The sequence below is a fragment of the Delphinapterus leucas genome, chromosome 16, assembly GCF_059928025.1.
Source record: "Delphinapterus leucas isolate spDelLeu-1000000601 "Yukka" chromosome 16, BTC_Dleu_Yukka2, whole genome shotgun sequence".
Lineage (NCBI taxonomy): Eukaryota > Metazoa > Chordata > Mammalia > Artiodactyla > Monodontidae > Delphinapterus > Delphinapterus leucas.
In genome coordinates, this window is record NC_143144.1 from 79,865,618 (window position 1) to 79,891,991 (window position 26,374).

At 40.5% G+C, this 26,374-nt stretch overlaps 1 protein-coding gene across 2 annotated transcripts; it reads left to right on the top strand.

Annotated features, from left to right (window-relative positions):
* Positions 1 to 26,374, top strand: ABRAXAS2 (abraxas 2, BRISC complex subunit). Of its 2 annotated transcripts, XM_022568490.2 has the most exons (9): positions 1 to 162; positions 4,496 to 4,586; positions 8,382 to 8,418; positions 11,021 to 11,087; positions 17,550 to 17,740; positions 18,604 to 18,723; positions 19,673 to 19,757; positions 21,356 to 21,470; positions 24,221 to 26,374. In XM_022568490.2, the coding sequence occupies exons 1-9, from the start codon at positions 16 to 18 to the stop codon at positions 24,688 to 24,690; spliced, it is 1,323 nt and encodes a 440-aa protein (XP_022424198.2). In that variant the 5' UTR covers positions 1 to 15; the 3' UTR covers positions 24,691 to 26,374. The 2 variants fall into 2 exon arrangements, with proteins under 2 accessions (XP_022424198.2, XP_089754448.1); XM_089898322.1 differs by lacking the exons at positions 1 to 162; positions 4,496 to 4,586; positions 8,382 to 8,418 and adding an exon at positions 8,426 to 9,031.

The window sequence follows — 26,374 nt, forward strand, 5'->3', positions numbered from 1 at the left end:
ACTCCATTTCCCAGGATGCCAAGGGGCGGGGCCGACCGGAAGGCTCTGTGCCCTCCGCGGGGCATGATGGGGGAGTTGGAGATTTCCATCATGGCGGCTTCCATTTCGGGCTACACCTTCAGCGCTGTGTGTTTCCACAGCGCCAACAGCAACGCCGACCACGTAGGTGCTGGGCCCCCCGCCGCGGCTGCTGGGGCCTCCAGCCTCGGTCTCAGGCCGACGCCTGTGGCCAAGCTGGGATCACTTGCGGCTCGCCCCCCGGGCCGGCCCGATTAACTGATGACCCGGGAGGCTCCCGCCGCCAGCGAACTACTGCTGCCCGGGGCCCTTCGCCCCCGAGATGGGCCCCCTCGCTCGGTGCCTTCCGCCGCCTGGCCGTCCCGCGACGGCAGTCTCCCGTTTGGCAGAGCTTTCCCGGCCGGCCACCGACAGTGTCAGGAGTCGCTTAGTGGAAACCGAGCGCCTGCCCCTCCCTGAGAGTCAGGCTTCTAGACTTGCGAGGGGAGTCTGGGGTCGGGAAGGAGCCGAGAGACCCGGCTTTAGTCTAGGAGCGCAGACACCCAGCCGCGCCCGCTGGTCTGACAGGTTGTTGTGGGCTGCGACGAGGGAAACCGTGGCTGTCACTATTCGTACTTGTTAGATACGATCGTGTGTTTTCTTCTCCTCGATGGAAAATGGAGATGTAACCAGGAGTGTTAGGTGTAGGGTCTCTTTGCCTTGAAGTTGCATGTTCAGTTCCTTGGCGAAGGCTCTAAGACCACGGAACTAGTCGCAGTGAAATAGGGAAGTGACAGGCCTACGTATGAATGATCGGAAATGCATTTTTAATGTCAGTGGCCTCTGGATGGAAATTCTTTATGAAACTCGATAATTTTTATCTTTAAGTACTTGCCCACCAAACTGAGGGATTGTTTTAAGTGGTTTTAGTAGTGAATTATTCAAGTTCATTAAATAAACGTAGTGGGGGGGCTGTTGTGGTTGTGTAGTCATCACAAAGCAAAATGATACACTGCAGAAGAAGGAACTGGACTTGGTTTCACTTCTGCACTCCTTGCTTCCATTAATAAAAACTGATTTCATGTAGAGGTGGTTCCATTAGTAAATTGAATGGCACTAAATAATTGTGCTGTTCCTCGCTTCAGTTTGATAGTAGAGATTAAGGATAGGAGTGTACACAGCACGGGTTTCTCCAGAGGCAGCTCCTGTCTCTGGACACTAACACCTTTGATATTGCAGACAGATGTTTAATAATGTAATGCAGTTCCATGTAAAGGTAGTTTGTGGCACTTCTGGTGTCCTGTGGAAGTATTAAATATGGTTCACAATAATGCTTCTTAACCTCTCTAGACCTTGGAGTGCCTAGTAATATCACAGTTTATGTATAAGGCAAAATTACTGTAAGAATAAGCAACCTGTTGAAAAGTGGATAGTTTCTTTACAAACTGCAATGAGACGGCCGTGTTACTTAGATTGTTATTAATTTATTTCAAGAGATATCTCTTTAATATCTGTGCTATGCCAGGCATGGTGCTAGACTTCACAGAAATTGTCACCAGTGACAATAGTTTGCAACTTGTGTCTTATACGAGGATACCTGCTTATATTAACCTTGCCACAATTATATAAGTGGAATACTTTAAAGTAATTTCAATTTCATATATTTTAAAGTTGAAGAACCAAGAATTTGTTTTTGTAGTATATGCTTGTTTTGCCCTGGCAAGAAATTAGTTTAAAACCACTCATTTCAGTAGAGTTGGAGTTAACAGACTTTTTCTGTAAAGGGCCAGACAGTAAATATTTTAGGCTTCATGAGCCATGTGGTCTCTGTAGCAACTACTCAGCTCTGCTGTTGTAGGGAGAAAGGAGCCATAGACAATAAGTAAATTAGGATGACTGTTTCCAATAAAACTTTACTTATGGACACTGAGATCTGAATTTCGTATAATTTTCACATGTCATGAAATATTCCTATTTTCTATTTTTTTTCAACAATTTAAAAGTGTAGAAACTTATTCTAAGCTTGTAAGCCATAGAGTAGCAGGCGTTAGGCTGGGTTTAGCCCACACAGTATAATTTGCCTACTGTTATAAGGTAACAGTGGCTCAGATAATCCAGACCAGTAGATAAATAGGCATTCATGTTATGCTCGGCTTTAGAATGTCTTGATGTCACTGTTGACTTTTTCAAACTGAGGCCTGTGGTAGGATTGCCAGATAAAATATAGGGCACCCAGTTAAATCTGAATTTCAGATAAATAGTAAATAATATTTTAGTATAAGTATATCGCATTTATTACATAAAAATTATCCATTGTTTATCTGAAGTTCAAACTTAACTGCATGTCCTGCATTTTTATTTGCTAGGAATCTGTAGATACGTTCTTGAAGTCTAAAGTTCTGTAGGAATTTTAAATTGTATTTTCCACTTTGATTAAAGAAAAAAGTTTTTAACTTGTTACAAAGACAAAGCTTGTTTTTTGTAATAAGAACTCATAACTGAAAGACTTTCATAGGATAAAACAAGCTTCTTTAGTCTGTGTTTTCCAGATTAGTAGTCATGGACTCTAGCTCTGAGAGAGGTTTTTTTTTTGAAAGAGGGGTGTGTATATTACTAAAGTTTGAGAGATGCCTTGTACATGATGATCTGGGATTTTAGGACACTCCACTCACCTTATCCAATACAAAAGCTATGCTGAAAAACATCTGTTTCTCCCTCCTCACCCCCACAGATTCCAACTGGGATTTTTTTTTTTAATATTTATTTATTTATTTTTGGCTGCGTTGGGTCTTAGTTGCAGCACTCGGGACTTTTTGTTGCGGCGCGCAGGCGTCTCTCTAGTTGTGGCATGCGGGTTTTCTCTCTCTAGTTGTGGCACATGGTCTCCAGACCTTGTGGGCTCTGTAGTTGCAGCGTGGGCTCTCTAGTTGTGGTGCACGGGCTCAGTAGTTGCAGCACGTGGGCTTTGTTGCCCCGCCGCGTGTGGGATCTTAGTTCCCCGACCCGGGATCAAACCCGTGTCCCCTGCATTGGAAGGTGTATTCTCAACCACTGGACCACGAGGGAAGTCCCCTGGGAGTGTTTTTAAACTAGGAAGCTTCTTTAATTGATTAGAAGGGTCAACCTAGAATGGAAAGGACATTGTTTCCTCAAATGTATTCAAGCAGCATTTATTGAGCACCTCCCGTGTGCTGGGCACTGTACGAGGTGCTGAGATACATAGCGAACAAGCACAGAGTCCCCGCTCTCGTGGAGCTTATGTTTTAGTAGGAGCAGGCAGTTGTTAATACATATAAATATGAGATATGGCAGACAGAGAGGAGACTAAGAAGGAAAAGGACGCAGGGTAAAGGGAACAGTGTCCGGCAGACGCTGATTCTGTTCCAGCAGCCGGGGAAGGCCTCTTGGATGAGGCGCTATTTGAGTGAAGAGTGGAATGGAGGGAAGGAATAAGCCATGTGGATGACTGGGGAGGGGGAGTCTGGGACAGCCAATTAGTTCACCACCGACAGGGAAGTTATTTTGACGTTTAGAGTGTATGTTCTCCAGCTGTGCTTGTGCTGAACACTACAGCGAGTGCTCAAACGCAGTAGGCTATATGCTGAGTAACCCAGAATTGATGACGGTGGTATATGTTCTCCAAAGGTATAAGTAAATTTACCTCAGCATTTATTAAAGAAAAACTTTAATGGAATGTTAAATTTATTTGCTGGAATGCTCATTTCCCACGCCAGCCCATACAGGAGCGGTTAGGTTGTGCATTGTGTCAACTTCTTTGTACTTTTATCATTAGCAATGTTTTTTTTTAAATTTATTTTTGGCTGCGTTGGTTCTTCGTTGCTGCACGTGGGCTTTCTCTAGTTGCGGTGAGCGGGGGCTACTCTTCACTGTGGTGCGCGGGCTTCTCATTGCGGTGGCTTCTCTTGTCGCGGAGCACGGGCTCTAGGTGCACAGGCTTCAGTAGTTGTGGCGCACGGGCTTAGTTGCTCCGCGGCATGTGGGATCCTCCTGGACCAGGGCTCGAACCCGTGTCCCCTGCATGGGCAGGCGGATTCTTAACCACTGCGCCACCAGGGAAGCCCCCATTAGCAATGTTTTTAAAACAGTGGAATAAATTACATGCTGTTTCAAGAAAACAACCTTGGAATATTTCTGCTTCCTGAGCTTTTTTAACATTGGTTGTTACACTTAGTAGGATTTAGGTGATGAATTCACTCTCCTTATTTTCACTTCAAAAAAAAACAGGGTTTTAGGGGAAGGGATTAAAATAATATTTCATCTTGTCAGGAAATCCTTTTTTCAAACAATCCAGTTAATAGCCAAATCTCAAATTGCTTTAGTCTTACTTGTTGGTTTGTGGATTAATAGTTTACATGGCAGACTTATTTGGATTATTGTTAAAGTTATTATAAAACATAACAATGTGCTCGATTCCTCTTAATTCCAGTAAAAATCCCTTTGATTTTTAGCTGCAGCTATTTTCTTCCATTGCTTTCAGGAAGGATTTTTGCTGGGAGAGGTAAGACAAGAGGAAACCTTTAGCATCAGCGACTCCCAAATCAGCAGCACAGAACTTCTGCAAGTCATTGGTGAGTGAGCTTATCACGGACCTTAGAAATACTCTTCTTGTATATATGCTGCTTGTTTTGTTCTTTGGCCCTTAACTGATTTGAACCTAATGGTAGATTAAAAGAGTACATAGAGAAGCACTGAAGTCACAATGCCAATTATTTGCACTAGTAAGTGATGTGAAATGTTTTTTATAAGTCAGTGTAAACTCACAGTGTGTAGCTATAAGTTCAGGTATCCTGTGAAGCCATCCCTGACCCGCTGACTGGTCTGACCTATGAATGGCTGTGTGGAATTACACGTGATAGTCTCTTCACAACCACAGTGATCCTCGAGTTTGCACCTCGGGCTGTGTGCATTGTCAGCATCACCTCACACTATAATGAAAGCTCGTGTCGTGCTGGTCCTTCCTGGAGGGACCCGGCAAAGATGTTTACACTTGTTTACAGGAGATATTTGTTAAACCTACACAGCCTCTGAGGAGTAAGCCAAACAGTCGATTTGGGGGCGATTGCTGGGGCAAACGAAGGAGCATTTGTAGGTTCACCCGCCCTCTCTGGAGCAGTCTCCTTTTGATAAAGAAGGATCGTAGTCCTTTCAGCTGCACCTCGAGCACTTCACCGAAAAGCATATCTTGATACTCAAAGCAGAGCGGGGATCGTTTTATTCATTTATGCAGCCAACAATTATTGAAGAACGTCCCTGCGAGAGGCATTGTGCTGGGCAATGAGAGGAATGTCCAATGCATCCCTGCCTTCCAGGGCTCTGGGGAGGATAAGACGAGCGTACAGAAATACCAGAGAGTGCAGGACGAGTGCTGTCAGGAAGGAACAAAGAAAATCTCATGAGTTGGGGGGAAAAAAAACCCACTGCTAGTGGGTTAAATCAGTAAAGACACCATACGGGAGGTAAACTTAGGGTACATTCAGGGGATCCCAGTGCAGGGAGTGCATGAAACTTACAGGGACCCTGGCCTGTTTCTGTGTGACTAAACTACAGCCTGTGTGAAGGTGAGTGGTTTGTGGTTTGAAGTACTGCTGGGAGGTTAGGTTATGTTGAGACCAAATCATCAACTTCAGCCTGTTCTCCTAGCCTTCTAGTACCTGGGCTGGGAGGCCGGGTGAGGACTGAGGTGGTTGGGATTGGAGGGAAACGAGACAGCTGTTTCCTCAAGAGCCAGACAAGCCCCCTCCCCACAATATACTGACTTGCTGAAAAAATACCTGATATACTGCTGCATGGCTGTTCTTTCACTGACGGTTTATTTTTGTGTTTTGTTTTGCTTAACTCTTTAAAATCCTAAAATAGAGAACTTGGTTTCGTTGGCCATCTGTGCAATTATTTATTGTTTGTGCTTGGGTTTTCAAAAGTAATGTGGTATATGCAGGTTTGCCAGGTAGACCTGACAGAAAACCGTGCAAGAAAGAGCTCTCTTGCCTGGCGTGACCACAAAAGCAGCATTTCTGATGAACGTTCTGGCTGTTTATTTATCTTTAAAGAAATAGAATGGGAAAGTAACTCAAATTCTCCAGCGTAGTGTACTGTATCTTTGATTCATACACCTTCCGGTTCTTGCAGTAAATACCAGTTTCCATGGTACTGCAGATATGGAGAAGAAGCAACGGAGAGTCCCAGTTAATACAGTGCCATGACAACCTTCTTTTACTGTATAATGTTTAATTTATTAGCTACATTCAATTCGTTGTTTGAAATAGTCACGGATCTCATGAACAGAGTATTTGCTAGTATTATCTTAAATGTATTATTATCATTGTAATATTTTTCTTTTAAAAATAAATACATATTAGAAAATGTAAACCAAGGACTCTGGAAAACCTGGATTGAAAGGCAAAACATTAGGTAATGTGCCATGAGAAGTATTCCATACCACTAGTGTGAAGAAATTTTCTGGCACAATTTAACCACCAGAATAAGATATTTTAAATAAAATAAATTGACCAAATTTCTTATTTGTTGAAAATGTCTGGATCCACACACAGACACCTTTCCTTGACTCTACACAATAAGGAGGACTTTATATGGAATATCACATTTTGAACACTTGTTTTGAATACATATTCATTTTTAAAGCTGTGCTCGCTCACTTGAAGCGGAGTCGTGCGCTCTCGGTGCTGGGAGCGGTCAGGAGACAGCAACAGGGAGCTCCCTGAGTTAATACGGTGATGCAGCAGTTACCGGAAAGAACGGAAGGGGGAAGGACAGGAGCTGTTCAGCTCACCCACCAGCAGGAGAAGCAGAGACAGGAAGCTAGGCAAGCACAGCAGTACGTCCCAGTGGGGATTTTTACAGAAATGCGGGCAGAGATGCCACGCGTACGTGAAGAGGGGTCCACTGCACGGATGAGCCCTGGAGGCTTCAGAGACTCTAGAATCCGAGGCAAGCCTGCCCTGCCTCCCGCTGCTTCCAGAAGTCTATCTGTCAGCTATCGTGCCGCCACCTTCATTCCAGTCTGCACCTTATTGTGTTTGAGAGCATCCCCTTGTTTTCTCCGCGGAGTGCTTAGTTAGGTATTGCAAAATCTTGTAAGAGAAAGCCTTAACTTCCTTTAGAAAATACCACATGATGTCTAGAGCATATCTTCAACATGCTTCTAATCCACGTTGCAAATCATGAGAGAAGTCTGCTGGGGTGGATTGATGACAGGAATGTATATTCAGAGTTCAGAATTTACTCCAGGGATTTTCTTGAACAAAATATTCTTTCCTTTAAGGTAGAAGAGTTTTTTTTTTTTTCTTTTCCCTGAATTCTAGTTGACATTTTTACTACAGACATTCCATGTTCTAATTACTAACAGTATCTCTGAAATAACTTCTGGTGGTATACCGTGTCATTTTTGGTGATAAAAGAAGGAAATATTTCTAGGTGAGGTTTTCTTATTTGCATCACTATGTCGACAGTTATACTAGGCAAATGAGCTTTTCATTCCTGTGGAAGTACTGGCATCTCTGTCTGTGTTTTGGCAGCACTCACATCAGTACGGAAGCTAATGGGCACAGCCTGGTGTCCTTCAAGGTTGTGGTTTCATTTTAATTGAGTTAAAATTGCAGACTGGAACTCTGTGGCTGTGGCTTTATAAGCAGCACGTGATGATTCCCTGTCCAGGAGCATGTTGTTAATAGAATTGAGTGGTTAATTAGTCCCATGGTCTTATGAAGCAACCCAGACCCTAAGCCCCCTGATGAGCTTGAAGAAATTGTTCTCTGTGATTAATCGCCACAATCTTTTAGGAAGCCGTTTGGATCTGCCTTATAAATGACTGTTTCCCTTGGTACTGAAAATCTTTGAAAGGGTTAACATACTTTCAGAGTTTCCGCCCTTCCCCTTCAAAACACCTGGCCCAGTTGTCCTGCGTTGTTAGTAGGTTACTGATAGTAGGGTGGTAAGGCCTTCCTTTCCCCAAGCTGTCCTCACAGCTCTTACCCACCTTGATCAAATGCTTCCAGGCATTGATTCCTTTTTCCTCTTAGGCTTTGTTTAAATAGGTAAGATTGAATGAGGGCACACAATAGCTCCCTGTTCCTGAATAAAAGCTTTCAGATGTGTGCTCATCACACCTGGACAAATGGACCCAGAACTTTCATTCACCAGTCTGCTTTGTCCTGAGAATGTGTGCCTGGGTTTCAGTGTTAAAAAGACATACTGCCCTCACTAGTGTACACACTGCTGGGGAGAGGAAAACTGTCTTTTTATTGTCTGAGATTTTGGTTAAAAATTTTTTTTAAATCCTGAACTGTTTTATAGTTGTCTGTATCTTACATGATTAACTGAGATGTATTTCCTCTTTCTAATTACAGAAATCCACAACCATCAGCCTTGTTCAAAACTTTTTAGGTAAGCCACATCCTTCTTTGTAGCTTTTTGTCCTTATTAAAAGATTAACTGATTGAAAACTAGTGAATTTAGACCTGTATGTGATTATGGCTGTAAAGTTATAACTGAGGGCATCCAAATTCACTTATTTTTTGAGTGCCAGATGTGTGTGTGGCACTGTGTTAAGTTAGGAAGAGGGGAAGGGAGACAGTATAAATCTTGGCCTCAGTGGTTTAGAATGGAAGCCTTTATGCCAGCCCCTCTAGCAAGGGCGCATCATCCATAGAGAAGGAAGTTAACCAAGGATCGCATATAGATAAAATAATTGGTGTTGTTAAGAGGGATAAAAAGTGTTCAGTGTTCAACTTTAAAATGTAAGGAAAGGGAACATAAAACCTACATTTTTGTGTTTAATATACACCAGTTGAATATTATTACCAACTAAAGGACAGAAAGAGAAAAAGACAGGAGGAGAGATGTTCAGAGGGAGACAGCAAAGGACAGAGAGACTGACGGAGGCCAAGGTGAGGGAGAAAGGGGCCAGCATCTCCCACACACCGGACTTCTGTTCCCCAAACCGCAGTCCAGGCCTCTGTCTGCTTTCTCAGCCCCAAACCCTTCCGCCTGATGGCAGGTATGATGAGCTCCACTCTGTGTTTCGTAAAACTCCCTGAGGCCCTATTCTTCTACTCTCCCAAGAGCCAGGCCAATACTTTCCTTGCATTGCTGCTCATACTAGCCAGATTCGGCGTTCTTGGTCAGCACTTCCTTCTTTAACACCTGCCCACCCCTTGTGCCTGGCTGTTCCTGCTGTGTGTTCCCTGCAGCTTTCACCCTGACCCCGCTCCCATTCTCAGCTGACCCAAACACCCAGCCCCCTTGCACCCAAGAACCCATGGGGACTTGCACCATGTTCACCACCCACCTTACCCCCACCCCTCCCGCGCACACTTGCCCATTATTTCAGAGGATTGTTACCTGTGAACTAAGCCTCAAAGTAGCTGAGAACCTCATCTCTTAGATTTACACATAACTGAAAGAGGAGCAGGAAGCAAGACAAGGAACCAGCAGTTCATTTGAAAAGAATCTCAGAGCAAATGAAATGATTCAGGCCCTGGTCCACACACAGCCTCTGTCTGGGTCAGAATGGGTCCTGTTTGGCCCTGACCATCTAAAGCTTTGCTAGGTGTGCCCTGCCCTGCCCTTCTGAGGATTTCCTTAAACCACTGTCAGCAAAGTAGTACCAGAACGTGGACTCATAATTTAAATCATAGACTCATCATTCTTAGAACTGATAGAAATCTTAGAAATCATCTGTCTACTCCAAAATCTTTATTTTGCAAAAAGGAAATGGTGGCCAGGTAGGTTAAAGTGACTTGCCCAAGATCATACAGTGAGAAGCAGAACGGAGCTGGAGCTGGTATCTCCTGACTCACAGTTCAGTGTTTTTACTATAACTTGAACTCCTTTCTGCCTTATAGGCCTGGGCTTATGGTGGTAGGAGGAGGGGAGGAGGGTGGCATGCCTAAAACCATGACCAGGGGTAGAAAAGCCCACACATCATTATGCCTGGACTGCTCATCATGGGATTCAGGTCAGATTGGTCTCATTTAAGGGTGAGTGCATTCAGTTTGAAGCTGGTCAGACCTTGCTTCAAATCCCAACTCTTCCATCTACCAGTTCTGTGATTTGGGGCAAGTCATTTAACCTCAGTATCTTTATCTAGAAAAATGGGAATAAAACATGTTGACTGGGACTTCCCTAGTGGCGCAGTGGTTAAGAATCCGCTTGCCAATGCAGGGGACACGGGTTCGATCCCTGGTCCTTGAAGATCCCACATGCCGCGGAGCAACTAAGACCATGTTCCACAACTACTGAGCCTGTGCTCTAGAGCCCGCGAGCCACAACTACTGAGCCCGCGTGCCACAACTACTGAAGCCCGTGTGCCTAAAGCCTGTGCTCCGCAACAAGAGAAGCCACCGCAATGAGAAGCCCACACACCACAACAAAGAGTAGCCCCCGTTCGCCACAACTAGAGAAAGCCCACGCACAGCAACGAAGACCCAACGCAGCCAAAAATAATAAATAAATTAATTAATTAATTTTTAAAAAAAACCAAGAAACATGTTGACTTGTTGGGCTGAACTAGTACTTATCTCCCAGCATTGAGGCAAGGATGAAATGAATTAACACAAGGAAGCATGCAGCTGAATGTCTTATTAAGGATTCAGCAAATACTCATTTCCTTTCTTCATTTCTCAGAAAATGAGCTGCTGTGTTCTTTTTTTTCCCATAGGTAATTGATACTTAGAAACAAGGAAGAGATGTCACAGCCATTTGAAACCACACACTTTATAATTACTTGCTACCAGCTCCTCCCACTTATGGAAGTAATACCCTTTGAATGTAGCAGTCTCTTGAGTAGTCTTTGATGCAAAAGATACCTCATATCAGTAAAGCATTTAGATTGTTTTCTCTTTATATACCTATTGCAGACAAGCAATTGTATCTTTATTACCAACTTTTAGGGTTAGATGACCCATAGACACATGTTACTAAGCATATTCATGTCAAAATACTATGTGATTTTAATAAAATATTTTTTCTCTTAAAAAAAAAACAGTTTTTATGACTATGCAAGCAAAGTTAATGAAGAGAGCTTGGACAGGATTCTTAAAGATCGGAGAAAGGTATGTTCTATTTGTCACCCAGTCTGATTTGGAAATCAATCCTTATCACCCAAACTTAAAACCAGAAATGAATGTAAAATGAAACAACGAGATTTGATGTTAATATATAAGAATTCTGTTGAGTAGATTTTAAAGGTAAATTGCAAATGTGACACGATGTTTACAGTATATCAATAGAACAAAATTTGGATATTTAGAGTGATTCCATTATGCAAAAGTCAGAAGAAAAAAAAGAACATGAACTATAATCTAGAAAGTTGACAATAGTTGAGTTGATTCTGGGTGGTTCTATCTTCCCATTACGTAATTTAAAAAATAATTTTGCCAACATTTAATACACATACATTAATTTTATAATGAGGGAAAATATTTTTTAACAATACAAATTGCAGTCAAACATCTTTAGATATGTTACTCCTTCAAGTTCAATCAACAGTGAACACAGATGTTTTTCTAAAAGGTCATGTGTTTATCATTTCTGTCAGCATATGCATGTGATGTTCTGAATGTGTATACATGGTAAGCGAGTCTGAACAGAATTGAAAATGAATCAAAGCTTTATTGCTGCAGCTCTGTCTGATGGCCTCATTTATAATTTACTGTACCAGGTATGGGGTTTACTTTTTTACCTTGGTATATTAATTCCAGAAAATAGATTGGTCACTAAACCATCACTTGAGGGAAAAAAGTACCAATGAAAGTTTTCAGCTTATCAAACAGAAAACAAAATGCCTTTGTTTAGAAGCATGTATTATTTTTAAAAAAAAAAAAAAGCTTTAAAAAGATTACCTGTGCATAAAAATAATCAGTGTGGGATTCCTAAGGTGTCTGAAGAAGGGCGTCAGAAATAACAGTGCAGGGCTTCCGTGGTGGCACAGTGGTTAAGAGTCCGCCTGCCAATGCAGGGGACATGGGTTCGAGCCCTGGTCTGGGAGGATCCCGTATGCCGCGGAGCAACTAAGCCCGTGCGCCGCAACTACTGAGCCTGCACTCTGGGGCCCGCTATCCACAACTGCTGAGGCCCACGTGCCTGGAGCCCGTGCTCCGCAGCAAGCGAGGCCACGGCAGTGAGAGGCCCGCGCACTGCAATGAGGAGTGGCCCCTGCTCGCTGCAACTAGAGAGAGCCCGCGCCCAGCAGCGAAGACCCAACGCAGCCTAAAATAAAAAATAAATTAAAAAAGAAAAGAAATAACAGTAAGAGTAGATCAACAGCCTTTCCAATGTATGGACTCTCTCAGTACCACTGTCGGATGTACAGGCAAAAAGGAAAGCAGGTAAGATCACAGGAAAAATGGGAAGTGTGAGGGATAGGTCTGAAAAAAGGGCAGTGGTTTTGAGGGTGATAACAAACTCAGGAAGTGCTCGGTATTAGCAGAGAGTCTAACACAGTCCCCTGCCCAAGTGGGAAAGTGGGTTAGAGCAGCCACAGGCATCACGGTCCAGCTCCCCCATTTTCAGTGACTTGCCTGAAGCATACATTCTGGGATCTCTTAGCAGTCCATATTCATCCCCCAGCCACCACCTTACTTCCTCATTCCATTTATTTTTGTATTTTAGATAATGAAGCTTTATTATACTTTCTAAAACTAAAATTTATTCCCTGAAAATTCCTATTGAAGCACAGTTGCCTAGAGCACTCGCTTTATATTAAATTACCAGGAAATTTTTTTAATAGATGAAAAAAATTTAAACTGAAAAAAATGGATAAAGAATATAAACAGGAAATTCACAAAAGAAAAAAGAAATCCAGAAATGTCCAAGAAGTAAATGGAAAGATGTTCATTCTCAATTAGGAAATGCAAATTGAAGCACGTAATGCTGGGTTTTTGTCCATCCAATTGGCAGAAGTATAAAAGGATTGCTAATATCCAGTGTTGGCAAGATGGTGGGAAATGGGGAAGCTGTAGTTGGTGGGAATGTAAGTTGATAGAGACATTTAGGGGGAGAGTTTCGCAATAACAGAATTTTAAATATGGAGTTCCACCTCTAGGAATCTGGCCCAAGTAAACAAAAGCATCTAGGCACAAAGGTATGAAAAGCTGGCATTATTGAACACTTTAACTCTGTGCCAGGCAGTATTCTAAGCACTTTCCAGGTACTGACACATTTAATCCTTGTAACAGCGCTGTGAGGCTGTTATCATCACCCCCATTTTATAGTTGAGACAACTAAAGATAAATAACTTGCTTAAGGTTGCGAGCAGGAAATGTTGGCGCCAAGGTTTAAACGCAGCAGTTTGGCCTTTTAATCCAGCATGCGAAGATGTTTGTTGTATCTTTGCTTAATAGTGAGAATTTTGAAAGCAATCTAAGTGTCCACCAGGAGGAATGGTTAAGTAAATTATGTTGGTACCTCCATGCTATGGGATATGAAGCAGCCATTAAAAAGAATGTGGGAGGTTCTCATGAATGACATAGAAAGATCTCGAAGTTAAATGAAATAATTTGAGCCTGTTTTTTATAAAAACAAAAGTTTGAATGTTTAAACGTACAGAAAAAGATCTGGAAGGAAGCCAACCAAACCTAAAAGTGGTTACTTTGAGAAAGGGAGCAGAGATGCTGCTGAGGAAGGGAGACTTTATGTGATAAGGTTTTTTAAATTGTATTTTACATTGAAAATAAATTGAAAAAAAGAAAGGAGCTCTACCATGTAGTTTTTTCAGTAGCAAATAGGGACACATTTCCAAATTAATTTGGGGAATTTAAAATTGGATTTGCTAATTTACTATGCTGTTTTGTATTTTGGTTGTGTATTAAAATATAATCATGTTGTATTTTTAAAAATAAAAACAAACAAACAAACAAATAAATAAATAAGTAAAATTGGATTTGCTGTTTTGAGACACAGAAGACCAATCATAGGTTTTTAACCAGAGTTAACTTCGCTTTTCCTGGGACCAAGATTCTGAAAAAAGCTGATCTTCAGTTTTGATTTTGTAGAACTTTGTGCTAAAACTAATGTTTATATTTTCTTTTGCAATTAAAGACAGGAATTTGTTGCTTCAATTTACTTGGAAATTATGTTTTATTTTCCATGGAATTTGTTAAAGGCAGGGACCATATTTTATGTTCATTGTATTTCCTATGGCACCTTATACATAATATAAACTCTTTAAGGATTTTTTTTCAAAAATCCAAATTTCTAGCCCCCAAACAAAGATGATACATAATGTTTAGACTGAAAATCTTTAGAGTTGACTCTAGTTTGATTTTTTTTTTTCCTCCAGAAATGGTACAAAGTTATATCTTCACCTCAAAAGGGTTACGTAGTAGTTACAAAGGTACATTTAAAAGTTAGGCTTAAAAATACATATGTACTTTAAACAGTATCTGACATACAAAAAATATTTTTAATTAATATCAGCTCTTCAAGAAAGTGCTGATGGAACTGTTTCAAAAACTGACTCTTTGCTAGGCAGGCTTCAAACCTAATGTATAATTGAAAAACCCTGGGAGTTCCCTGGTGATCCAGTGGTTGGGACTCTGTGCTCTCACTGCCGAGGACCCTGAAGGCCCAGCTGGGTTCAATCCCTGGTTGGGGAACTAAAATCCCACAAGTTGTGCAGGGAGGCCAAATAAAAAAATAGAGAAAGAAAAATACTAAGAATTGGACGCAAGTTCAGTAAGTTGAACTCATATAAAATAAGTACGTAATAATTTTAAAAGTTCCCTAATGGGTCCTAAAATTACCCATTAGAAAACACAAGCTAATAAAGATTTTTGTCACAATAGCAATTAATGTATAAAATACATAGAAATATGTTTACTAAAAAAAGTGTGCCTCTAAATATAGAAACTCCACAACATTGCTAAAACATTAAAAAAAAAAAAAAAAAAAAAGTTGGGTTTAAGATAGAGACTAATGTTTTTGGTACGAAAAATCCCCCAATAGGTGCAGCAAGGTTGCATTGGTGTGCCCAATTACTGCTCTGGCAGAATCCATATTGTGTTTGCAAAGTTTCGACCAGCCTCAGGTTTTGGGCTCAGACCAAAAAAGCAAGTGAGAGGAGGACTTCTGCCTTCTTGAAAGCACCTGCTCCGAAATAGATAATGATAAACATAACTGTTGCCTTAATATCATCGTAAGGCCAAAAAGAACAGAACTTAAAGATGACAAGTGTGCCCAGCATTGGAGATAATTGCTTTGGATCCAGAAGATGTAAGTGAATGTCTAGCACAGAGAGTAGGGAGGAGAGTCTTTGTGAAATATTGTCTGAAACTTTAGCAGAGATAAGGTTTTAGTGAAAGATACTCATTATTTTTTATCATGGCCCAAACATAGTGTTCTCTTCCACATCAGTGACCTCATTTCTCGACAGCATTGCAACCAGCTTGTTAGCTCTAAAAGGTAGAACTGTAGACGTCGCCAATGTGAATTATTTTGGCATGTCACCTTTCATTGATCAGGATGAAGGGGGTTATCTTTTTAGCAAATATCAAATGAATAAGTTGATATCCAAAATAAATTTATAAGGCTTCCCGCTTCTCTGAAAATACAAATGGAATAAAACAATTACATAGTCAGCATAAGTGAAAAGCATTAGTACCCATCCAGTAGCCACTTGCAAGATTCTTTAGTCAGCGAGTATTTCATAAGAAGAATCCATGTGCTGAGCACTGCTTAGGCCTCTGCAGGAATGCAGGGGTGTATGAGATGTACCCGAGTCCTGCAGAGGAGCTAATCCTACATTAAATACAGAGTGCCGAGACTCAGAGTGAAATGTGCCATGCTCTTTGGCCTTAGTAGCTCTAGCCAGTTGATAATTTTTGTTACCCACTTTTTTTTTTTTTAAGGAAAACTACTTTTCACTCTTTTATGAGCAACATTGTGTGAATAATGTGGAATTTTAAAGTTAGTGTAGTACAGTGGAAAAAGACAGGCAAAGAGGTTCCAGATCTTGGCTGTCACTCGTTAGCTCTGTGACTTTGGACAAAACATCTCTTTTATAAGATTTGCACTGTCAGAAGTGTTTGGGTTTTCTTTATATTTAAAGAATATCAGAATTAATTGCTTTAATATAATTGGAATTATGCTTTATTTTCAGCAGTACTCCTTAAGGGCAGGAACTGTTTCTTTGCTGCCTGTAGTTCCTTGCATGTGATACGAACTCAGTGCAGAAAACTTTACTCACCTCCCAGGGTTGTTGTGATACTTAGTGAAAATATTTGTAACATAGCTAGCTGAAGGTCTGGAACAGGGGCTCAGTAAAGGTTGGTTGACTTCCTTCGTTTGTGAAAGTGCCAAAACATAATCTAAATTTACTGTTAGTTTTAATATGACACTAACAATTTTAAATTACTTTGATTTCTCAAAACAGGATTTTCACTCAAAGAGTTTGGTGGTTTTTTTTTGCGGTACGCGGGCCTCTCACCGTTGCGGCCTCTCCCGCTGCAGAGCACAGGCTCCGGACGCGCAGGCTCAGCAGCCATGGCTCACGGGCCCAGCCGCTCCGCGGCATGTGGGATCTTCCCAGACCGGGGCACGAACCCGTGTCCCCTGCATCGGCAGGCGGACTCTCAACCACTGCGCCACCAGGGAAGCCCAATAGTTTGTTTTTTAAAAAGAAGCTTATGAAGATTATTCTTCTTATAAAGAATTAACTTAATTGTCTCGACGACAGAGATTTTCAAACTGTAGTATGCATAAGAAAAAACTTAAGAACTTATCTTAAATTCAGGTTCCTGGGTCTACCCTTAGAGGTTGTGATTCTCCAGGTTTGGGTGGGGCCCAGGAGCATTTTAGGGAGCTGCCAGATGTCTCTTAGGCCATGTGTCTCCCAGATGTCCAGCAGATCACATTATGAAGAATATTCTTCCAAAGAGCCTATAAGTTTAATTCACTTACCAGTTTAAGTTACAGTGTAGTCAGAACTGACAAAGCTAAACTTTTTAAATTGTTGTATTGAGGTATAATTGACATGTAATAAACTGTATATTTAGAGCATATACTTTGATAAGTTTTGATATATGTATACATGCATGAAACCATTATCAAAATAAGATGATGAACATACCTATCACTGCAAAAGTCTCCTCGTGCCCTTTTCTGATCCCTCCTTCTCACCCCTCCCAGGTCACCCACTGATCTGCTTTATGTCACTATAGATTACTTTTTATTTTCTAGAATTTTATATGAAATGGAATCCTATAGCATATGCTATTATTATTATTTTGGGTCTGGCTTCTTTCACTCAGCATAATTATTTTGGAATTCATCTGTGTTGTATTTGTTGGTAGTTTGTTCCTTTTTCTTACTGAGTAGGATTCCAGTGTGTGGATACACCACAGTTTGTTTAGCCATTGACCTGCTGATGGACAATTAGGTTGTTTTCAGTTTTGAGCTATTGCACATAAATCTGCTGTGAACATTTGTGTACAAGCATTTGTGTGGATGCATTCAGAATTAAATTTGTAAGATTTCATGCAACTTTTAATACTTTTTTTCTTCTGTTTTTGTTGCAGAAAGTTATTGGGTGGTACAGATTCCGGCGAAACACACAGCAGCAGATGTCGTACAGAGAGCAGGTTATTCATAAGCAGCTCACCCGCATCCTTGGGGTGCCTGACCTCGTCTTCCTTCTCTTCAGCTTCATCTCCACCGCCAACAATTCCACTCACGCTTTAGAATACGTTCTCTTTAGACCAAATCGGAGGTAAATAAAGCGTTCCCACCAGCCTCGCATAAATAGGAAAGATGTTGATACAAGTAATTGAGATTTATGACTTTGAAAATATACATTTTATAGCATCTTTAAAGAAAAGTGTTTATAACTCTCCTTTAGCTAGTTTTCTTTGTGGTTAGAGAAAGTATTTTCCTTTCAGTTAGTTATATAAATTAAAATTGTTTTTGAATCAAGAAGCATTAGCAAGACATTAATTATGCATCAATTCTTATAGGAATAAGCAGCTAGAAGTCATCATTTGCTTCTCCATAATCCATTTTGTAGAAGTACAGTTTTATTGCACTGTAAGCCTGACTGTAATTTCAAAACATAGATTTCAAAGACAAAATTGTAAAATTGATCCACCTACTGGTTAATGAGGGTTCTGCATTGTGAACTTGCTAAAGCAAAAAAAAAAAAAAAAAACCATATGATCATGGTGTCTGTCTGTAAACAACAGAAAGGGTTCCCTCCAGAATTTCACTTGTAGTAGAATAAATTAGATCAATAGCAGTGAAAATAATTATTAATTGTTAAATAGCCATCTGCAAGATTTCATTAATTAATCAGGTTCTTGAGCACTTAAAACCTCCTCAGCGCTCTGTCAGTGGCTGCGGAGAGGCAAAGGGTGTATAAGACGTCACCCCTGCCCTTGAGGAGTTTACAAGTGAGTTTCTACTTTAAGGGAAGGGAAAAAATTGCTAATTCAACTAACCCTAGGTTGTCTGTGGAAGTAGGTTCTCTGTGAGACCTTCAGTTAGTTCCCAGTGCAGAGACTCAGGCTCCTATTGGCAGGACCCATTCTTCAAGTAGAGCAGTGCTTTCAACATGATCTCTCTCAATCTTCCCTGCAGGTATAATCAAAGGCTATCCCTTGCTATTCCCAATCTAGGCAACACTAGCCAGCAAGAGTATAAAGTGTCTTCAGTGCCAAATACTTCTCAGAGTTATGCCAAAGTTATTAAAGAACATGGGTAAGTCGAAAGGTAAAATGAATGTTTTTTCCTTTCTTTTGTTAACAATATGTTTACGGGGACTTCCCTGGAGGTCCAGTGGTAAAGAATCCGCCTTCCAATGCAGGGAACGTGGGTTTGATCCCTGGTTGGGGAACTAAGATTCCACATGCCGCAGGGCAACTAAGCCCGCGCGCCACAACTGCTGAGCTCACACGCCTCAACTGGAGAGCCCGCGTGCCGCAAACTACAGAGCCCACGCGCTCTGGAGCCCGCGCGCCACAACTAGAGAGAAGCCCGCGCACCGCAACAAGGAGCCCGCACGTTACAATGAAGAGTCCGCAACGAAAGATCTCACATGCCACAACGAAGATCCCTGGTGCCACAACGAAGATCCCTGGTACCACAACGAAGATCCCTGGTGCCACAACAAAGGCCCGATGCAGCCAAATAAATAAATAAATAAATAAATATTTAAAAACAAAAAAAAAACCCAATATGTTTATGGAGAAGTGTGACATCGTTTGATATAACATTGAAAAATCCAGTAAGGTAATTCTCTAGACCACCACTACTGTATATCAAAATCTTATGCTTATTGAAAAGATAGTTTACTTTTATCAATATTTATTTTTTTAATCATTTACCACGATTTTTTTTTTTGCAACTGATACAAAAGTTTGGATAGAGTATGTGTATTTCTGAGGTTCTGAGAGCTAACTGTGGTCACTGAAAAATATATAGAGTGGTCTAGGAAAAAATAACACTATTATTTTTCAGTTGTCTCGGTAACATGGATTCTCTTTTCTTTCTCCTGTAATTCTAGGGGTATGGGCATTATTGCTTAAACATTGTCACTGTGAATTTGTAGCATTTACGTTATAGATAAAGGTAGAAATGATGGGAAAGTGCCTTCTAGTTCACAGCAGTTCTAATCACTTGGTGAATCTTTTTTCTGTTTGTCTTCTAGTACTGACTTTTTTGACAAGGATGGAGTAATGAAAGACATCAGGGCGATTTATCAGGTTTATAATGCACTTCAGGAGAAGGTGCAGGTAACTGGTTTATTTACTATATTCATCTTATTTATATTGCCCAAATCTTTTAATTCTACTTTAATTTTTAATAATCTCCCAACTGACAAGTGAATTGTGGTCCAAAAATCAGAATGTGCTCTCCCAAAGTGATATAAGATGTAGGGAGTAGTCGCTCATGTCAGTCTATGAAAGCTGGTCTCACTCATTATGTGCCTTCAATGGAAACTCTGAAGTACAGAATTAATATCACTCTTCTAAATACTCATGACCTCTTTAATGACAGCTTTTTTCCTGGGGAAATGTATTCCGAATTTAAAGAAGTATTGCTAAGAACACAGCTGTCCCATCACTTGTACTGTAAGTTGAGACTCGCCCAAAGGCACCCGTAACTCAGGACAGCTCTGCTTCCTAATTCTAGTTCGCTCACTCTGTCCGCAGCTGCCTCCACTGTGTGGGAAGATGCAGTGGAGCCTGTTCATTCCTCGGCAATCATGCAGCAAATATTTATGGAAACATCTCCTACAAGCCAGATCCTGAGCTAGGTGCTAAGAATACTTTCCCACGTTCTTTTCATCATCCCCAAAGTGTTCTTAGGAGTAATTTGTTCTAAAACCCTAAGAACAAAAGAGCCTTTGAGGACAAGGAGAGTGGTAGGGCTGAAGAAGCTGTTCCGGGTCTGGAGAAAGCCTAGCTTTGAGGAGGAAGGCCCTGTGGCATAGAGAGAGGAATGAAGGCAGCTGCTGGAAAAGAGGAAGGCAGACTGAGTTCAGCCTGGGGCAAAGAAGAACGCATGCAACGGGCAGTTTCCAGTGTCAGTTCTCCAAATTCGGGTCACGGTTACCCATAGCAGCATAGGGAACTTAATACAGCCTCACTCACTGGTGACCAGCCCACTTTCAGGCAGTTTCTGGTATTTCTGCTATGGAAGGAACATGTGGTGAAAAACAGCTTTGTGTCCTGAATTCATGACCATGCTCTTTTCAGACTCTCAGCACTGTCTAATGGACTTCAAAATGGCTGTCATACATTTCATTGACTGTTGATTAAGGCCTGCCCTGCAAACACCAGTATCACGTCCAGTGCCCTGATAGGAGTGGTTACATTACATTGATATGGTCTCAAATAGTTACCTTTTATTAAATCTTGACTTTGAAACTTATTTTCTTTTTCAACTTTCCCTAATTATAAGTAGTTTCTGTTAAATAAATCTATGTTTCATCTGATGTTTGATTGTTGATTATAAATAAGAGTTGAAAGTATCTCATTCCTGTCTTTTGTTCATCCTTGTGTGCCAGACTGGTATCAGAAATTCCCTTTCCGTATCAATAAAGATGAGTAAGAAAGGGAAAAGATGCGCTCTTTCCCGTCTTACCCTTCTTCTTTAAGAATGTATAAGCTAAATAGCATAATTATCTTAACGTAATTAAGAAGGCAGTTCACTGAGTAACGACAGTTTTGGTCTCTGGACCTTCATGGTTTTGTTCTACCTTAGGTGTCTGCTTTTTAACTCGATGAAGTGTCTGGACTCTTCCCAGGGTTATAATCGATGCTGTCTTTATGAAATGCCTTGTGCTTGGATTTGAAGCTAATTGTTCTTGTTGTCATTTTTCCCTCAGGCAGTGTGTGCAGACGTAGAAAAAAGTGAGCGAATTGTTGAATCTTGTCAGGCAGAAGTGAACAAATTAAGAAGACAAATCACTCAGAGGAAGAATGAAAAGGAACAAGAAAGAAGTGAGCCTCCTATTAATTTTACCATTCAGAATCAGGGAAGTGTCTGGTTTTAAACATCAGATTACATAATAAATTACATGCATTCTTCTACACTCATCAAGCTCCAAGTTAGGCTGCTTGGAAGAGGGCATTCACTTGTCTTTAGACTTTTCCAGAAGGGAAGTACGGTTTTTCATGGTGTCCCTCTCAAGTCTCTGAAACTGGAAGAAAAAGAAGACCAAAGGTAGAAAGGCTGAAGCAAGTTACAATAAATCCTGAGAAGTGATATGATCTATGTACAGTGGATGTGATGTTTCTTACTAAGTTAACCCTGACATGCCTTGCACATAGGGACTGTGTCCTGTGTTCATTGGAACCTCATAAAAGAGCTACCTAAAATTCTCTTAACTTTACATTTGATTCATGGGCAGGGTCTCAACAAAGACTTTAAATGTCTGGTTTTTGATAGCAGTGGATGACTGGATACCATTAAGCTAAGTAACCAGCTGGTTGAATGAGAATTAGGCCCAAGAATCTATTATATTAATTCCAGCATGCTAACAAACATATTTGCTACGATGCCACCAGATTTTTTTTTAATTTATTTTTTTATTGAAGTATAGTTGATTTATAATGTAGTGTTAGTTTCAGGTATACAGCAAAATGATTCAGTTATACATATATATATATATATTATATATATATGTATATATTCCTTTTCAGATTCTTTTCCGTTATAGGTTTTATTACAAGACATTGAACATAGTTCACTGTGCTATACAGTAGGACCTTGTTGATTATCTATCTTGTATATAGTAACGTGTATCTGTTAATCCTAAACTCCTAATTTATCCCCCCACCCACCCTTTTCCCCTTTGGTAACCACAAGTTTGCCTTCTATGACTGTGAGTCTATTTCTGTTTTGTAAATAAGTTCATTTGTATCATTTTTTTATATTCCACGTATAAGTGATAACATGATATTTGTCTTTCTTTGTCTGACTGACTTCACTTAGCATGATAATCTCTAGACCAATCCATGTTGCTGCAAATGGCACTATTTCATTCTTTTCTATGAATGCCACCAAATTTAACATTTGTAAGTAAAATCTATAAAATGTATGGCAAATAATATCAAGTGTAAAAGAGATAAGGGTATAACTAGCCTTTTCTAATTTAATAAGAATATTTGTAAACAAATTAAAATATAATTTATATTTCCAGGTAAATGATGTCTGATTCATTTCTACTGTTACATTATTCTAGAAATAATCAGAAATACAGACAGGGATTTCTGCACAAGAGCATTAATCACAACTTTATAATTACAAAATCTTGGAAACAACCTGTTACAGTAATTGAATAAACAAGAGTAGAATAGTTGAATACATTTCGGTATATCTGTATAATGGAATATTGTACAGCCATTGAAGCGGATTTTTAATGACATAAGATAATATATAATCTTATATGAAAATGCTAGGATATAAAACAGTATAAACATATTATCTCAGCTCTTTTTTTTTTTCTTTCTTTTTTTTTTTGTGGTACGCGGGCCTCTCACTGTTGTGTCCTCTCCTGTCGCGGAGCACAGGCTCCGGACGCGCAGGCTCAGCGGCCATGGCTCACAGGCCCAGCCGCTCCGCGGCATGTGGGATCTTCCCGGACTGGGGAGCGAAACCGTGTCCCCTGCATCGGCAGGCGGACTCTCAACCACTGCGCCACCAGGGAAGCCCTCTCAGCTCTATTTTAAATACATGTATACAGGGACTTTCCTGGCAGTCCAGTGGTTAAGACTTTGCGCTTCCACTGCAGGGAGTGCAGGTTCGATCCCCGGTGAGGGAACTAAGATCCCACATGCTGTGGCAAACAAACAAATAAATAAACAAACAGACATACACACACAAAGCTCGATAATAAAACTAGAATTCAGAAAAGTTGGGGTGCCTGACACCTAAAGTTTCTGTCTTTTAACCCCAAATCTTGTGCTATTTTCACCAAAATTTTAACAGTGTTATCTGGGTGATAGAATTGTGGGTGATTTTTTGTTTTTCTTTTCTAAATTTTGTACAGATCATTTTTATAATATTTTTTAAATGTACTTGAAAACAATTTAAAGGCCATAGGCTCATAGATGTAGGGCTGTTTCTGTTTTACCACCATAAAAATGCAGTAAAGTTATGGCCTATTATGTAGAAAACTGGGCACCTAACCCAGGACTTTGAACTTTTAAGGAGAGAGAGATGTTTAAGAGTATTGTGACAAGTTGTTGTCAAGAAGTATTTTTTTTGACGTGAGGCCTGTTAAGGAAAAATTAACGTTCAGCTGACTGCCGAGGATGGTGAGGACTGTTGATTTTATCCTCTGTCCCCCCAGCCTCTGAGTACAGTAAGCAACAGGTGAGGGAAACAGCACCAGATCTGGAGTTAAGAGACCTGTGCTGTGAGTATCAGGGCCCCACTTCTAGCTGTTCTCTTAGTGAAGTCACTTAACCTTTCAGAGCTCCGGTTCTTTGCCTGTGTCATGGAAACAATAACATTAGTGATGACAGTAGTACTTCAGAGAGCTGTTTGGAGGCTTAAATGACTTAATGTATAGAAAAATCTTTTGTAAATTGTGAAATACTATGCAAATGTAAAATAATTCATAGTAATAATAAATTTCACTTCTTTGTTGCTATTTTCCAGAACAATCAGGTTGAACATTTAACGTATTGAAATGCAAAGCTGTGAAAATACAGAGCGTTACAGTTTTCTTCCTCTTTTCATCCAGGATTGCAACAGGCAATGATAAGCAGACAGATGTCATCTGAAAGTTTGGACCCCGCGTTCAGCCCTCGGATGCCCTATCCTGGGTTTGCAGCTGAAGGCAGAAGTGCACTTGGAGACGCAGAGGCCTCGGATCCTCCTCCCCCTTATTCTGATATTCACCCAAATAATCAGGAAAGTACTCTGAGCCATTCTCGCATGGAAACTAGCGTCTTTATGCCTCGACCTCAAGCCGTGGGCTCCTCCAATTATGCCTCCACCAGTGCTGGACTGAAATATCCTGGAAGTGGGGCAGACCCTCCTCCTCCTCAAGGAGCAGCCGGAGACAGTGCTGAGGGATCAGACGACAGTGATTATGAAAATTTGATTGACCCTACAGAGCCCTCTAATAGCGAATACTCACATTCGAGGGATTCTCGACCCATGACGCATCCCGACGGGGGCTCCAGGAACACTCAGACCTCCCCAATTTAACTAAACGAAAGAAACTCTCCACTTAGCAGTGTTAATTGCTCATTGAGAGAGTTTTTCTGAGGACTTAATCTTGGGAGAGAACTTTCTCAGACCCCTGGACTCCCCAGGACAAGCGCTTTTGGGCACAGAACTTGTAGGAGCCTCACGTCCACGGGTCCTCGCCTGCGGACTCAGTGTGCAGGTTTCACGACAGAACCATTAAGATAATCAAATTGTCCTAATTCTGGTGCGATTCATGGATGTACTGGTAAATATAGGCAAAGAGAAACTTATCAACGTAGTTTCTGTTCTTTAAAATAAATTGGAAATTAGAGACTAAGCACAATTAGTCTATAAATGTTCTATAAATCAAAACCTTACCTCTTGCACTATCATGCCTTGAAATTTACCTTTTCAAAGGGAAACTAGTTTAGCAGCAGCCTTCAAAGAACCTTCTTTCTATGATGAGCCAAATTCATCTCTGCCAGAAAAGAAATTTTGATAATTCCAAGAAGCCTGATTGGAACAAATCAGACGTGTACCTTCTTTTGTCTGCATGACTTTGTGAGATCAAAAGAGAGGGCTTTGTTTCAACTTTTTTCTACTAGCCTGATATGTATTGTCACTTAAAATGGTTGCCTTTAAAAAAAAATGTAGAAATACTAATTACCAGTAAGTAATCATCCAAATAAGTACGACATGAAATAAATTACTTATTTTTCTTTTGGGGAATTACAGTGACTGCTATGTTGCACTAGCCACACTTATGGTCTCTGTTCTAGAGTCTTAAATGAAGGACACACAGCAGTATAACAGAAAGGAGTTATGTTCCAGACCTGAGTTTTATGATGAACAGATTCCAGACACAGTGGATTTAGCCAAGTTCATACGTAAGGAAATAACTCGTTTAGATCTTCTGATAAATCCTAGTGTTAGTTTTATTTGTGGAAGAAAGACATTTAATAAACTGTTTGGGAATCTCGATTATTGAATAAAGATTCATTTTCAGTCTGAATAACCATACTTTTTTGAGTTGACATTTGGAAGATAGCTGTGGAATGTGTAGAGACTTTCCGTTGGGATGCACTTACATTTTTATTTAATTACTGCTTGTTTTCTAGCCTTAGGCCCAGAATGTGTGAAACCACTAAAGACATTCATGAGAATGATAGGCTCCTGGTTTGGAAATGACAAGACCCCCTCCCCCCATTTATGGCGGGGTTAGCCCGTGAAGCTAATGCCATGGATTATAGCTGCCTTTCCTTTGGACTAGTTAAAACCTGTCAGAATAAGGAAGTTGTTAAAGAGGCTTAAGCTCCAGGTTCTGGAAAAGCAGTTTCATTTTGTAGGAGAGAAGTTTACTCTAGTCTGACTGGAAATGAAATGCTAAAACTGCCATTCTTCAGATATCTACTGTATGGGGTCTGTATCTTCCTACTCTCCAGTTTTGTTGGCCTTATACCACTGCCATTTGATTTGAAATGTTGCAGACCGCTGTATCTGCAAATGTGTTCCAGTGTTTATCAGCTCCCTTCTAGCGGCTTCAGCACCAGTGTGAATTTAATTTTTTTTTTTAAGTGCCATCACCATCTCTGTTCAGATTTTGACATTCAGGAAAATATTTTTATTTTTATGCCATTCCGAAACCTACAATGTATATCTGACAAAGCAGTTAAATGTGACAATAAAAACTTATTTAATCGTG